Source organism: Arachis hypogaea, chromosome 10, assembly GCF_003086295.3.
Source record: "Arachis hypogaea cultivar Tifrunner chromosome 10, arahy.Tifrunner.gnm2.J5K5, whole genome shotgun sequence".
Lineage (NCBI taxonomy): Eukaryota > Viridiplantae > Streptophyta > Magnoliopsida > Fabales > Fabaceae > Arachis > Arachis hypogaea.
This window is the reverse complement of record NC_092045.1, coordinates 11,271,329-11,288,245: the sequence shown is the minus strand read 5'-3', so window position 1 is coordinate 11,288,245 and position 16,917 is coordinate 11,271,329. Positions and strand designations below refer to the sequence as shown.

The window sequence follows — 16,917 nt, the reverse complement described above, 5'->3', positions numbered from 1 at the left end:
TTTTGCCTCTTTTAAAATAGTATGTTTATTCAATTTTAATTTATTAGTTACCGATTAATTTAAATAACTTCCAACCAAATAAAACAACTAAATAACATAACAAACCAAACTATATATTTACAAACATAACTTATATAATGAGATTATCATAAGTGTATGATTCAATATAAAGTAAACTTTCATAATTTGAAGAAAATAAACATAAAGCACTAAACCAACTTAAATTCAATAGTGTTTAATAACATTGATTGAAAGTCATTATTTTTGTTGTGGGTCATGATTGCCAGATGAAGATAGCCTTGCACGCGACAAGGTCGGTGTACTGCCCAAATCATCCAGTGCTGCAGCAACGTCAACTGGCAAATTACCTCCTTACTATTGGATTATATATCTCAAAACCTTCTTTATCGGCTGTCTCTTAACTTGCTCTTCTTCTATCTTAGCACTTCATTCTACAATCCTCCTCTCATACTCTTCATTTGGCTCACCAGAACCCGACGGTTGTCTAGCAGCATTACCAAATACTTGGGTGGGACATGATCCATCACCTAAGGCACGAACTCGTCCTGCGTGCTCCTTTCTAAGAACTTGTGCTAGCGAATCATTTTGTGAAAAAGTGCTTATAAGATTCATCCTGCCTCTCAACATTTGCAATTGCTTCCTGCATATATACAGGAAGTTGGAAAGGCATGATTTAAAATCAGCATGATATATACAGTAATCTAAGTTTAAAATTTTCAGACATTACTTACACTAACAACACGCGCATCAGGATGGATATACGAGCCATTTTTTTCTTATGAGTAATGATAAACAACTCTCCTCTACCAGCGGGCCTTCCTTGTTCTTTCTCCTATATCATTGATATCGACACAATTATGGAAATAACAACACCATATTCAGGAAGATTAATCAAAATCTCAATGAAAATAATTACTTATTACCACTTCGTCTTTTTTCTTGCCAATGTTTTGGAGCCTCCAGTATGTATGTAAAGTTGCTTGCTCCGATTTAAAGCCTTTTGTTTACACTTTTTCTATGAATAAATAACAAAACAAATATAAATGAGAATGGGATGTTGAGTATAAAATGTAAGGAGTATAATATGTATACACATGTATGTTTTTGTGAAAATAACAAAAAATACCAAGGCTTACCTTTGTTTCTTCCTTCTGACGATATTCAAGGAACCATTTCCAGTGATCTTCTTCTATTCCTTTCGGGCGATGCTTAAGATTTTCCTCAAAAGTCCTTGTTTCTTTGTAACACTTATGATACAACTTGTGTCTTGTATCCTTCCTGTTCTTTCCTATCATTTTCATAATTCCACACTTTATTTTTCCTCCGGCATCATCCTCATAGTGAAAGACCCGCTGCAATCAGTTGCCATTATCATTAACCAAAACCAACTAACAAGCATAAGACTGATAATTTGAAGAATATCCACAACCATTACAGGCTGCTTTAAATTGAAAAAGTTTAATACGCAACTCCAGTACAAGAAGTCGTAGTTACGTATAATATAGAAATGCTGACATAAACATATGAAAAATGAAATGTGGAAACTTATCCAGCAATTTAATTTACCCATGCAAAAGTCTTACACAAAAAATTGAATACTAAATTTTTTAATATGTTGAAATTTAAAGATGTACCTTAATCATGTCGCATGCATGTTCCTTCTTGACTTTGTTCACGTGCTTTCAACTCTCTTCACATATGAGAAAGTTTGAATAATCAGCGCCCAAACTCCCTAAGAAACTACTAAATAGTCTAGCTACCTGACCAATTGGTTGCAACTCTTTGTTAAATGGGAATATTATCTTTGTATTGAAAGGAAGTGCTATAACCTCCTTCACGCTTAGCTTAGACCCTTTTCTCACACCGTCCTCTAAGAAGGGTATGGGAAAAAATTACTATCTATTCATTGCACAAAAGAGAAATAGAAGTAAAGGACTTTCACTATGAATTTTTTACTATGACATGGGAGAAGAGAATGAAGAAGCTGAATTTGATTTTTCTTCACAGCTAGGGTTGAACATGTCAACGAAAGATGACATTGAAGATTTACAGTTGACAAGGGGGAATGATATAGAAGACCTATATAAAATAGTTCAGAGAATATCGATGATGTTGCGTAATACTTATATGAATATTTTTAACGTAATTTAAAAAGAATCTTTGTCTCAGGAACTAAGTTAAATAAACTGAACGTTGTACGTTGTTTTCTTTGGTTACAAAAAACATGGTGTATTTTCGATTTGCAGTTAAGTATTTATTGTACTGTGAATTTTCATGAGTAAAAGCAGATTTTCTGTTTCTTTCAATATTTTTTTCGTCAAAAGTTAGTTTACGTTAAATCTTTAATGTTGTTTCAGTTGTTATTGTTCTTAATGTTGCAGTTTTGATAATCTTGATATGTAATATTCAATATTAATTCCAATAGTGTTATGTTTTTTAAATATTAGTGAACATAACATGACGGTGAAACAGGACAAATAAAAACTAAAGAATTTTCATCATCATTTGCAAGCACAACATACACTATAGAGCTTCTGCCTAAGAAATTTGCCCAAACTACCAACAAGGGAGATGGTAATTGTCGATAATTTGTGTTTAGTTTTAAAATTGTCTTAGCATATTGTCGTTCGTTTTTTTATAAGTTAGTATCTAATGACTTGGGAGTTCTCAGTTTCTTCTGGTTATACTTATTTTGTTGTATGCATGTTGATATTTTCAGTATTACCTGAATATTCTGGAGAAATAGTTTCTGACAGTCTAGATGGGGAAGAGTCTGATTCAGAAGACGATTTAGATGATATCTCCTCTGTGGAATTGACAGATCCATACAGTTTGATCTCAATAAGGTTTCGGAAGAAGACAATGAAACTTTAGAAGACTAACAAAGAGAAGATGATATACATGTTAAGAAAAGGTGCTTTAATCTGAACAAAAAGCCATGGTATAGAGATAAAATATTAGATCCTGTAAAACGTGAAGTCCATAGATTCTTGACAGAGTATTTTTCACCAGGTCAATACAATGTTAAAGAGAAATTTTGATCTTTTATTATAAGAGTTACGTTGATTCCCTTAATTTAATGATTTGGATCGCAGTTTTACATGTTTATCTACTTTTAGAGTTTCTTGATTTAGGTTTAGTAAGGCATAACTTCAAAGAGGAGTAACTTTAATTTATGCTCGTTAGAACTTTATTTTAACTCTATAAATTCAAACTATGACTTTATTTTCTTATTTTACATTTATGTTTGAATGCAAATTTAAATGACAATAAAGTAAACGAGAAAATCTTATTGGTAAATTTGTTCACATGAGTTAACATATATAGCTTATTTAACTTGTGAACTTTTTTACGTAAAACTAATCTAGAAAAAGTGTTACGAATTTAACAATGATTTAAACATATGTAGTTTAAAATAGTAGTGTTAACTTAACTAAATTATATCCGGATGGTTGTTACTAAAGCAAACATTGAAATATGTGGTTATACGTATTTTGCGGCAGTTGGAAAAAAGCCGCCGCAAAATGTAAAATGATAATTCACTCAACGTTACATATAGCAGCGGTTCTAGAAAAACTGCCACTAAATACAAGGCTGATTGCAGCCCAGCGCCACCCCTAACCACCCGATATGCGCCGCAGTTTGTCATTTTGTGGCAGTTTTATAAAACCATCACAAAATTATCGCCGCTATCTGCTGGATTGTTGTAGTTTGTACAGTACCGATGTTAGTTTTATATCTCTAAATATATTAAATTGTTTAAGCTTTATATTGGACTTACTTTTCTTAGGATATAATGTTAGGATGAAAGTGGAAGGTTGCCTAACGGCGCATTCTCAAAACTCTTATTTGCTAAAGAATTGCGAATTAATAAAGGAATGCGCACTAGAACGACTAAAATTGAATGTTTGCTTAAATATTTGTTTCTTTATATTTATGTTTTGCAATTATTTTTTCTATAAAAATTGAAAATTTTGTTTAATAAAAGTCTCTGAAGTAAAAAAAAAAATTGTCGATTTTTTATTAAAATTATTTAAAAATATGTTTGGTTCGTAAAAATTTAAAATTACATTTGATGATCTCTAATTAATTATAACCGAAACTCATCGGTCCAAATTTCTAAAAAATTCTGCCGATTTTTTTTTTTTTTTTTTGCCATCTTGATCAATCTTAATGTAGTACCAATATGTTGCAATTAAGAACTCACTAACATTGGAATATTATTATAGGTCTTTTTTTATTTTTATTTTATTTTGTAATGGCTATTGCTCCGAGATTAGGACACGACTTTAGATCCCTCGGACATATGCATCCACTTAGGGGCCCATAAAAATTTTTTTATAGGTAACCAATAGTCGTACTCAATGCTTCATAGCCACCACAGTAGCCTTTATTTAATTTCTAGCTAGGACATATCATACATATGATATGTATGTATTTTATTCACCTATTAATAATAATGTTATTTAAAAAATAAAAAGTAAAATAAGTATAATTCTATCTCTGTCCAAATTGGAATTGGTTTATTCATTCTCAAACTTCTTTTTAATTTCTGCAACAAAAAGAGGGTGCATGCATGCATGCATTATTATTATTACATCAATTCAATAATGCCATGATCAAAGTGCATACCCTTCTTTTAGCCATGATCTTGTTCATAATTGGGAATCTGCTCTTTAAGTATAAAAAGCTGCATATATAGGCTCCTATATATGTGAGTCATATGGTGGACACACGAAAGAAAGAGTAGGCATTTGTATTTTTTTTTTTATAAGCACCTCTACCTCCTAGTTTCCCATCATTAACTAACTCTATAATAAAACAACATGGAATCATCACCACCCATGTCTATGTTGGATGAATGCAACAATTTCAAATAATAAAATAGAAAGAATGTCTTAGAACCCTAATCGTCATAGTAATTTAATTATTATGGGTAAAGTATCTTTTTAATTTTTGTAAGAAAGTTATAAAAAAGAAACACTCATATTCTTAATTTTTATCTGTTTTCGTATGAATATTTGAAATAAGTTTTAATATTAAACAAAAATTATAATTTACTCGGTTATATATATTAATATATATAAAGTAGTGCCTCCCCTGTACGTACACCCAGATTTTGAATTATTTTCCGGTTAATAAATAAAGAAAATGAAGCTGATTAAATCTAGCCATAAATCTAGTTTTCAGGTATAAAAAATACTTGATAGAGAATAAAAAATTAATCTAAAACAGTCTAAAATCATCATATTTTATATTAATTTTTTTATTTTATATTTTTTAAATTATTGCTTGAATAATTGAATAATTTTAAATATTATTCCTGCGTAGATAATGTTTTTAAAACACTAATTATGCACTCCATTACCAGATAAATTAATTAATAATATTCTAAATGAAGAATTTAATATTGTAATTATTTCAAGACGAATGCTAACTAGCACTTCTTGAATTTTAAAGTGTCAAAACTTAAACTCTAAATCCTACTTTAAATCCTAAACCTTAATTTAAATTCTAAAATTTAAATTTTAAATTTTAAATTTTAAATTTTAAATTTTAAACTCTAAGTTATTAATATAATATATAATAATTAGAGTTAAGATTTATTTAAAAAATAAGTATTATTTTGATCCCTAAGATTTAAGATCAAAATTAAATTCGTCTATAATTTTTTATAATGGTTTTCAATATTACATTATTTAGTATTAAAATTAGTCTTTTTACAAATTTATCTTTTATAAATTTTGATAAGTTAAAAAAAACATCTCTCTGGCACCCAAATACCGTGTCTCTTCATACGGCATTGTTGATCACCGATGACTAGAGAAAATGAATTACAATATTAAGATGGAACGAATTATATTGGAGAAGAAAATGTTAAATATCGAAGAACGAATTATATTGGACTAAATACTTACAATTAAACCAAAAGTTCAAAACATATAACTACTATCAAGGATGTACTTAATTTTGTTAAAAATATTTGATTATAAAAAAAATTAGTCAAAAATAATTAAAATTTATCTTATTTAATATTTATTAATTATTACGATAATTAATAATATTAAATAAGACAAATTATTACTTTTTTTAATTTTTTCTAGCATTACTGTAACTTTATTATATTTCCCTAAGTGTCGTTTGAAGGATATGATTATTAAACTCATAGCAATGCTTTAATATGTTGCGAGAACAAAGTGGAGCGTGCTACCTTAGGTGTAACCTGTCCTAGAACACCCAAAATATAGTGACGAAAGAAGATGGAAATAATAATGGTGACATAATATAATAAAATTCAGTAAGTGGAGAAGATTAACATCAAAAGTTGGAACACAGAAAGGTAAAGCTAGCAATAGGAAAAATGGATTTATGACAAAAGAATTTAAAAAAGAAAAACAACGAGAAGCACCTGAAAGGCAACAAATTAAAAGAATAGAGAGATTATTCTGTATGTGCTGTTGCCACTATAAAGAAAGTAATTAATTAATTAATTAATATAGGTATAGTGAAGAATTGAACGAGGAATTGACGTAGATTGTCTATAATATTTTAATACGGTGAAAATTTTTATGATGACATTTTTACCATATGAAGATAGCATTGTAAATTATTAGATGAATTGATATGTTTAACTAAATATATTTAATTAACCATTTAAAAATTCATAATATCATCTTTATATATAAAGATGTCATCATGTGAATATTTTCTTTTTAATATTACTAGTTACATCCAAGCTAAGGCAACCATGATGGAACAAAACAAATTAAAGCTATATATATGTGCATGGACCAATAAGTACACTCACTACAAGAGAGGTGAGAACTGGCGGCGATTTTTATGAATTAGTGGCGATTTTAAATCAATGCAAAATTAAATATCAGCGGTTAACCGAACCGCCATGGATATGAGCGTCTGGATTGGATTTGACAGTGGTTTCCAACAACCACTGATATAACCGCCGTTAAATCAAAATTTTGTGGCACACCAATAGAAAATCGCCGTCAAATTTAACTGATACGATTTGTCTCATATTTACCGACGGTTTTAAACCGCCGCAAGTTTTATTGATATGTCCAAGTGACCGCACATTTAGCGGCGGTATATTAATATAGTTTTTGTCAGAGATACCGACAGTTACAAACTACAGCCAAATATAATAGTTTTTATAATCATTAAATCAAAATAGAGGCGATTTAACGACCCATTATTGTCAATTTTGGGATCGCTAATAACAAAATATTTTCATCTTTAAGATAACGGAAATATTTTGGTGGTCAAAAATTATATTTCACACTTAAATTTGTGTATTATATTTTGTATATTTAAACTACACTTTATTACATTATGTTTGTTTACAAGATTTATAATTATATATACATTTTGTTATATCCAATTAAATTTTAAGAATGATCCAATTAAATTTTAAGAGACAGAACTAATTATTTTTTATATGATAAACGAAGTTGTATAAGACGTTGATATAAGTTGAAATTGATATATTTCACAAGTATATATGATGCATAATACAAATTGGTACTCACGATTTCTATAACAAAAAAATTGTTATTTAATTTTATAAATTACAATTTTTTTTAAATTAAAAATGGTAATTTATGATTTTTTTTGTCCTATCTAAAATCGTGATTCACAATTTTTGTTTATTTTTGTTTATTCTTTTGATCTTATTATTTAAAATTGTTACTTATAATTTTTTTATTTTATATCACTGTATTACATTAAAAAATCATAATATTAACAAAAAATACCAATAACAAACTAATATTAAAAAAAATTAGCCTTGGATGACTACATATATACCAAGAGCCAAGAGGAGGAATTCGTTTACGCCAGTTATATGTAATGTTTAGCTATGTGAAGGAATGGAATTATGTGAATTGAATGTGGTTTACTGTTGTTACATATAGTATGATGTAAATTCTTACTTTGTTTTAATCGAATCAAATTGTATCTCAATTTGTAATAACATATTCAGTAAGAATTTTTTCTAGATCAAACTTAAATTTAAATATGAAATTCGTCATAGATTAACTCATTATTTTTAATTGATATTTAGTAATCTCTATTATTATTATTATTATTATTATTATTATTATTATTATTATTATGTATGAATACATATATTATTTAAATTAATTTTAATATTATTTTGTATTTTAATATGTATTTTATATGCATGATTAATTGATTCGGTGGCTAATTTTTTATTTACAATGTATTATTATATATATATATTTGTAGAGTTAGAAAAAAATATAATAATATTCTATATCTATTTAGATATATAACAATAATTATTTAATTATTAGATTGTATTAAATTCTATAATTTAATTATCAAAATAATAATTAAATAATATTTTAGTAAATATCAGAATACTCATTAGTTTATTGTCCCACATATAAGTTAGTACTAAAATGGTAAATTAGTTATACCAAATTTTTCATCTAATTAATATTAACGTCTAAAAACACTTCTCGATGAACTAATAGCATGAAATAACACATTTTTACTAATGAAAACAAGAAAAAAACAAAGTATAATTTATTTTAGAGCAAAATATTTTTTTTCTAATGTTTCTTAAAATTTTAAAAATTATCGCTAATGTTTAATTTAATTCAATTTTATTCTTCATGTTTGAAATAAGATTCAATTGTATCTTTATTTGTAAAATTTTTTTTATAATTTTACTTTAAACTATCTTTAATCTTTTGGTCAATCATTTACTCAAATTCATTCTACCACCACACCTGTCTATCTTACCAACTTCATCGTTCACTCAACATTGTCATTTTCTTACTATCACCTTCACCACCACTATCAACTCCTTCGATTTCTTACACTCATTCCTTATCTGTACCACAACCACCATCATAATCCCATCTTCCACCATAATAAGCACTTCCTATTCACCTCTTTCACCCTCATCAACACCAAACAACCATAACCCATTGCATACCGCAACTCGCACTTGCCTTCACTATCATAATAATCTTCACTACAACCGCGCCACCCCCTATCATTCAAATTCAACAACAACAATAACATTATTTAATTTTAAAAAATATAAATCATAAAGACGAAAAAAAGAAGAAAGATCAAGATGGAAGGAGGAGTAGCGGAAAAAGATGAGAGAAGGTAGAGGAGGTGCGAGACTGAGTAGAAAAGAGAGATCGAGGGAGGAGTGAACAATGACATATAAGTAAGAGAGAAGAGTGAGGCAATCAAACAATCAAATGACAATAACCTATTGTATACTCCAACCCACAATTCTCCTCACTATCACCATCATCTTTGTCATATTTGCACCACCACCTTGTCATTCAAATCCAATAACAACAACAATGACAATGTTATTCAATTTTTTTAAAAAAACACAAATCACACAGGTAGAAAAAAGGGAGACAGATCAAGATAAAAGGAGAAGAGTAGTGACAGAATAAAAGAGAGGGTGCAAGAGGTGTGAGACTGAAAAGGAAGGAGATATCGAGAGAAGAGTGAATAATGACAAAGAAGTAAGAGGGGAGAGTGAGGCAATAAAGAGAGAGCAAAGCGGAGGACAAGTAAAGGGAGAACAATACAAGGTAAAGAGGAAAGAGATCAAAGAAGGTGGGAGATAGTGTGTGGAAAAAAGAGGAGGTAAACGCTTTGATAAGGAGAAAGAAAGAAAGGTGATGACATAATGTGTGGTAGGCGGATAGCAATATGTAAGGGGGAGAGAATGAGGATTAAGAGTCGGGAAGGAGGAGATGAACATAGTTGAGGGAAAAAAATTGATTAATAGTTGATTGACAAATAATTGACGGTAAAGATAAATTGAAATTTATTTCAAACGATTAAGCATAAAATTGAATCAAATTAACTATTAGGGATAATTTTAAAAATTTTGATCAGGAATAAAAATTATACTTTATCTTTCATTTTATCTTTTAACCTTTTAAGTAGGGATAGTAATGGAAATGTAGGGGTGGCTACACCTACATTGCCCTATCCCTATTTAAAAAAATTCTTATATCTATTCTTCATTCACATTTCGATCCCTTTATTTATCAATTTTTGTGGAAGGTGGATATGATCTCTGTAGATATATGTACATATATATGGAAAAAAGGATAAAGTATGTTTTTTATTCCTAACATTTTTAAAAATTGTTAAAATTATAACTAATGTTAAATTTGATTCAATTTTATCTTTAACGTTTCAAATAAGTTTCAATTTTACCCCTTTTGTCAATTTGTTAGGAGTAAATAACTAATCAATTTTTTCTTCCAATTTTGCCCTTAATCAAAATTTTAATTTTAACTCCAATCTACTTAAAAATTCTATTCTAAGCCCAATCCCATTATCAATCCTGCCCTTCATCATCTTATCCCCCTCTTCGGTTACCATCGCCATCACCCTCCCATTAACAACCACCGCCACCACTCTCATTGCCTACACAACCTAACTAACTCATCTTTCAAATTCAAAATCATTATCATCAACTTCATTCACTAACATACACCCACAAACACATAGAAGGAGCGTGAAATAAAAAAACTCAGAGGAAGAGGAAAGGGACACAAGGAAGAAGGAACTACCACCGGCCAAGGGTCGCCACTGTCACTAAACCACCGGTGAGCTTGGGAGGAGAGAAAGACAAATTACACAAAGAGGCAGTGGTTACTAACAGCTCAGACGACTTTTTCAAAGAGCAGAGACACTTGCAACGGTTGTTCCAGCATTGTTTCGGTGAGCTCCTCACAGTGAAGGTGGTTCTCAAGCTAGCCTCCCCTCTTTTCAAACTCTCTCTCTCTCTCTCTCTCTCTCTCTCTCTCTCTCTCTCTCTCTCTCTCTCTCTCTCTCTCATTTCCACCTCTCAGCGTCTGTCATGGCGGTGGCGACAGTAATGACTTCTTCTAATTTGTCTCTCTCCTCCCACTCTCGCCGGCAATTCAGTATTTGTTGTGGCCTTTCACCTACAATGCCCTTTCTTCCTTTTCTCTTCTTCCTTCTTCTTCCTCTGAGTTTCTTCTCTCTATTTCTTCTTTCTTCTTTTTTACTCTCTCTTGAATGTGTGTTAATGAATAAAATTGATGGTTAATTTGAATTTAGAAGAGGAGTTAGTTGGGTTTTATAGGCGGTAAAAGTGGCGATAAGGATGTGTGGGTGGTGGTGGTCGTTAATAGGAGGTGATTTTGATAGTAACCGAAGAAGGGAGTGAGATGATGGAGGGTGGAAATTAGAATAAATTTTTTAAGTAGAATGAGGTTAAAATTAGAATTTTAGTTAAGGATAAAATTGAAAGAAAAAATTGATTAATTATTGACGGTTAAAAATTGACAACAACGATAAAATTAAAACTTATTTGACAATTATATTGTAATTTAATATTTGATAGGGATTTAGAGAATTTTAATGGGACGGTACCTTCTTTACTATTGCTGCCCTTGTCCCATTCCTATTTATAAGCAGGTGTTGGTTTCTATCTCTATGAAATCTTAGTAAATCTCTATTTTAGTCTCGGTAAATTTTTTGCTATTCCTACTTTAAAGTATGTTATAGCTATTAAATTTTAATTTATTATCATTATTATAATAAAATAGTGAATGGTTTAAGAAATTTATCTTTTTATTCATTCAATCTTATTGGTTATGGTTTTAATTCAATCAATATAATTGTATAATTCAAATTCATTACTAAGAGTTAATGAATTTTGTAAAAACTTTTTTTTAAAAAAAAAATCTAAAAATTATAAATATATTTCACAAATAATTTTATCAATTATCTTTTCTAAAATATCCTAGAGACATTTTAGACTTGAAATTGTAATTAATTCCAATCTTAATCAAATCAGGTTAATTAATTAATTAGTTTTACAAAAAATCATAAAATTTGTTAGTGAAAATTTACTACCTTAATTTTCTCCTTTTTCAAAAAACATTTTCAGTCACTCATTTCTATGAACTACTTTCATAATATAATCTTGACGACTCATATGGGTAAAATACTTCCTTAAGATACACTTAACCTTAGTACACTATTCCTAAACATCACAACTGTCTCTCTCATTAATTAATTTTTATATTAAAAAATTACTAAGGATAACAATGGATAAGATTATTCACTAAGCGATGACTAGGATTCTTAAATTTTACCTTATCCTTTTCTTAATTTCTATTAGTCATAAACTCATTTTTTACCACTCTCATAATTTTTACTTCATACCACAATAAATAAAATTAGCAAGTGAAAGAAGAAAGAAAATAAAGAAAAAAGAGAGAAGAGGCCGAAGCCTTCAGTGAGAAAAATAAAGAAAAATTACTTTTGTTTTATACAATCTTACACCACTAGTTTAAGGAGTTGGTGTAGATTTCCAAAACTACAAACTAATCGGTAAGTGTATCGGGTCATACCAAGTAATACCTCAGGTGAGTGAGGGTCGATCCCACGAGAATTAACAGACCAAACAACAACAACTGAATGATTTATTTAGTCAGACAAGCAGAAAATAGTGTTTTAAGGTTCAAAAGCATTAAACAGTAATTTAGAGATTTAGAAAGCGAATAGTAAAATCGATTTGAGAAATATGTGAGAGAATAGTTAAGGCTTCAAAGATATTTATTTTTTCAGATTTATATTCTTACCAACTATAATCATGCAAGATTCAATTTATGGCAAACTGTAATTGACTAAACCCTAATTTCTTAGTGATTTAGTCTCCTCTAACTTAATCAACTACCAATTCCTTGGTCACTTAATATAGATTAAAGGGTTAGGTCCAATTCTAGTTTATTAGCCACAAAAATCCTAATTATCCAAATATAAGAGGATTATATGTCACGTATCCCGTTAAGTCTAGAAAATTAGTGATTTAGAAGAAATTTACTTTCAAACTAGTATCCAAGTGAGATAACTTTTCCAAGAATCAACAAGAGTTCATGTAGAACATGAGTTATTTTCCAATATACTCAAAATCATAAGACGAAGAACGAAAGTAATCATTGAATTTAAATTAAGATATTAATTAAAATAGAGTGGCAATAGTTTTAATCCATAGAATAAACAAAGCTCCTAACCTTAATAAGGGAGGTTTAGTTACTCATGACTTATAGAGAAAAACTAGGGTTCAAAAGTGTGTGAAAACTAGAATGAGGAAGAAGAGAAGAGAGATGCCCGAAAGGCTAAATATTTTTCTTTTTATATCTAACCTAATTTAATTTGAAAATAAAATAGAATAATCACTACTAAATCTCAAAAGATTGTGTTTGGAAATAAAGATAACTAACACGAAATAAAATAAGATAAATATGACCCAGATCTAACTAATGAAGCCCTTTCTTTAAAGGTGGATCCGCACTACTGGCGCTAAACGCCAGAATCTGTGTTTAGCTCCCATGGAGGCAGTAAGCTTTTAGTTGTTGCTATCTTCTAGCGTTAAATGTCAGGTTCGGCGTTTAGCACCCCACGAGGTAGTGAGCTTGCACACTTTACGAGGCACCTGGCGCTAAATGCCCAGGTTCGCGTTTAATGCCAACTTGACAGAATGGCTGCGCGCATTTTAAAGCACTTGGGCGCTAAACGCAAGATGCGGCGTTTAGCGCTAGATCAACAAAATAAAAGATTCTTCTCTTTTCTTCTGCACGGACTCTGTCAAACTGTTCCAAACCTCACCTGAAATACTTAAAAAAAATAGAACGACTCAAAGTAACATCCAAATAGGATTCAAACACTAAAATCTCAATAAAACTCAATAATTCATATTTAAAATAATAAGAAAATAACGAAAAGATGCTTACGCATTAGGAGCACTTCACCATTTCTTCAAAGATCAAGCCTTTTAGTCCATTTTTTCACTCTTTTCTTATCTTTGCTCCCAAAATTCAGCAAGGTAAGTGTAAGAACGTCTCTAATTTTTTTACTTCTTTTTTTGGTTTTAAACAGATCTCCATAAGAGACCATGTTTCTCTCTTTTTTTTATCTAGATAACTATCACTAGAAACTAGAAAGAGCACACATAGGAGACCTCAATTTCAAGATCAAGAGAGTTGCATTTCATCTCCTCTATTCCTTTTTGTTTCGACCATAAGCACCATTATTCTATTAATTATCAAATTTTCCTTGTTTAGAAAATTTTTTGTCTAAAGTGTTCAAGAGAGTGAATCAAGAAAAAGATAAGGGTTAGTAACACTTGTTGATTTTTATATTTGAAAGTGATGTTAATACCCTCTCTTGAAAGAATGATGATATGTATGTTTGTATGAATCTTGATGATATGATGAATTGTCTTTCATTGATTCAATATATACTATACGTGAACATCATGACTATGTCTAATGTATGAATGATGGCTGAAATGTATGATGCATTTGGGGTTGAAGTTTCATGTCATAAAAGACACTAAGAGTTAACAAAAGTCATAATATGAAGTTTAAGAAAGATAATTAAGAGAAAAAATAGAAGATGTGTGAAAAAGAGTCAAAAGAGGTTAAAAGTATAAAATATAGTTCTAAAAAAATATGATGCACCAAAAATGACACTTAAGTAAATTAGAGAACTAAAAGGGGTAATGATGTAATTAATAAGAATTAAACTTAAAATCATGAATGTAGAAGTTTTAGGGGTAAATATGGAATTATATGAGATGATTGAATCAAAACTGTAATTAAAAAAGAGTTTAGTCTAATTAAAAACTTTAGTAAAAATTGGGGGTAAAAGTTAAACTATAGTAATTAATAAGATAATGATAAATAATCTAAAAAAAAGATAACAATTTATGCCTAAAACAAAAAAATGGCATTAATAAAAATTTTAGGGGTAATATGATAAGTAAGGGGTGTGAGTTGATAGCTTTAGTAATAATTAACACTAAGAATAGTTGATTATGATACTTAGGGTTATAATAGTCATTTTGAAAAAAAAAAGTAAGGCTTAAAATGATTAATTAGAATAATTAGGAATAAAATAGTCTGTTTGTAAAACATAAGGATAAACTAGTAAAGTGTCACTTCTAGGGTTAAAGATCATCTTTACAAAAAGCATAGAAGATAATTAAAATAAGACTTAAGAAAGAGAAGGGTAATATGAAAATTCGGTATAACTTAGAAGTAAAAAATGAAAATTGTGAATTAAAGGTCTAAAAGACTCAAAGAAAAAGGAAAAGAAACCATAAAATACTTTAACTAAATTACTAAGATCAAAAGAATCCCTTAATACAAGTAAGGACAAGATGGTATTGATGTTGAAAGGCTAAAAGTAAAAGGGTCTTTTGAGTTATGAAAAAATACCATGGCAGTGTATCGAGAGGGCAAGGGCAAAAGAGCCCATTCAGAGATCACTACACTGTGCCCCAAAGAAAAATCTAAACATCAAGGTGATTAAGGACCGCCTGGTAGAACGAAACTTTATACTGCCTAGCCAGTAACTATATGGCATGGAGACGTCTACTTGAAATCGAAATGAGGGTCTCTCCCATGAGGAGGGAGATACGTAACACTTATGGAGGGACAATTTTTTAGGTAGGGACAATGATACGTAACGCCTACCACGAAAACATTATCGGAATTTCGAGTAACCAACCGACATGTGAGCTCACGGTCTGCAATAGGATCAAGCATGCATCATACTTGATTGTGCATTTTTCTCGTAATTGAATTTGTGTGCTTGTAATTACTACATGTATTCTATTATCTACTTAAATTCACTGCTTGTATGTATAACTTATTAGAATGGCAACAATAAACGTATACTTAGAACGTAGATTTCCTAATTTTTCGCAAAACATAGGCTTAGCACGAAACCCCTTTGTTTCCCATTATCACCTTACTAGGAACCTTTGGTTTTCATCTCATTCTTCTCTCACTTCGCAGATGGGATCGGGAGTCATCTTCTTTGAGGTACCAATAGCATGCCACTATGTGAATCCTATATGGGGCGGGACCATCATATAGGGTCAGACCTGCAAATTTCTGAAAGACCTTTCTCTCACCTCTTCTTAGTCTGGAGTTTGATCTTGACACACTATACGATTTTTTACTATCTGAGTTATATCCAGAAGGTACCCACTTTCCTTTTCTTCCTTAGCCACTGCACTCGATGGAGTTCGAGCTAGACTCTCCTTTCGACATTCAGCCCATATATCCCGAGTAGTTTGACCAAGTGCTAGAGTCTATGATACTGGTGGAGCCTGTTCTAGATTATCAGTTACATGACCTTATGGATGAGTAGTTCGGTCCTTTAGGAGAGGAGTTCATGCTAGCCATACGCAATGGCTTTTTGTCGACCTCTTCCAACGAGGAGTCATCTGACATCATTCAATCTTGGAGGACCAGATGATCATCAACTTGACCTCAAGCCCATCAGAAGATGTTACACTAGAAGGAACAGAGACATGAGAGTAGCTCAGTTTTTCTTCCCTCGCTCTTAGTAGATTTATATGAGAGATAGGACCTTTTATGTAAAAGTTAGGTCGGGTCCAGTCTAGGGTGGCTTTTGTGAAGCCCGAGTCTGGTAGTAAGTCTTAAGAGTCTATATATATAAGTCTCTACTAGTAATATGTAGTCATGAAGTCTAATGTAATCTATTATGAATCGTATTGTATTAAAACCTAACCTATGAACACTTATGTGATATATATATATATATATATATATATATATATATATATATATATATATATAAAATCATATTTTTGTGTGGTAAAGAATTTCACAAATAAATTTTCGTTGCAAGTATAGTTTCTAAACCAACAAAGAATCCTTTCATACAAACACTTGGTTGTCACAAGTAACAAACCCCTATAAAAATAAACCGAAGTATTCAAACCTCGGATCGTTTCTCAAAGGAATTGCAGGTAAGTTTTCTTGTTATTGGTTATGGACACGTATATTTTGGGGT

At 30.2% G+C, this 16,917-nt stretch overlaps 1 protein-coding gene across 1 annotated transcript; it reads right to left on the bottom strand.

Moving 5' to 3' along the window:
* Positions 1–447: 447 nt before the first annotated feature.
* On the bottom strand, positions 448–1,664 carry LOC112717318 (uncharacterized). Its single transcript, XM_025769386.1, has 4 exons — positions 1,656–1,664; positions 1,158–1,373; positions 753–853; positions 448–661 (listed from the first exon to the last, which is right to left on the bottom strand). The coding sequence occupies exons 1-4, from the start codon at positions 1,662–1,664 to the stop codon at positions 448–450; spliced, it is 540 nt and encodes a 179-aa protein (XP_025625171.1).
* Positions 1,665–16,917: the final 15,253 nt, after the last annotated feature.

Excerpts from the sequence above, each read along its gene's own strand:
- LOC112717318 (XM_025769386.1), bottom strand. Across the intron at positions 854-1,157 it reads GTCAGAAGGAAGAAACAAAG|GAGAAAGAACAAGGAAGGCC; the intron begins GTAAGCCTTGGT and ends TCAATGATATAG. Across the intron at positions 662-752 it reads CTGATGCGCGTGTTGTTAGT|GAAGCAATTGCAAATGTTGA; the intron begins GTAAGTAATGTC and ends GTATATATGCAG.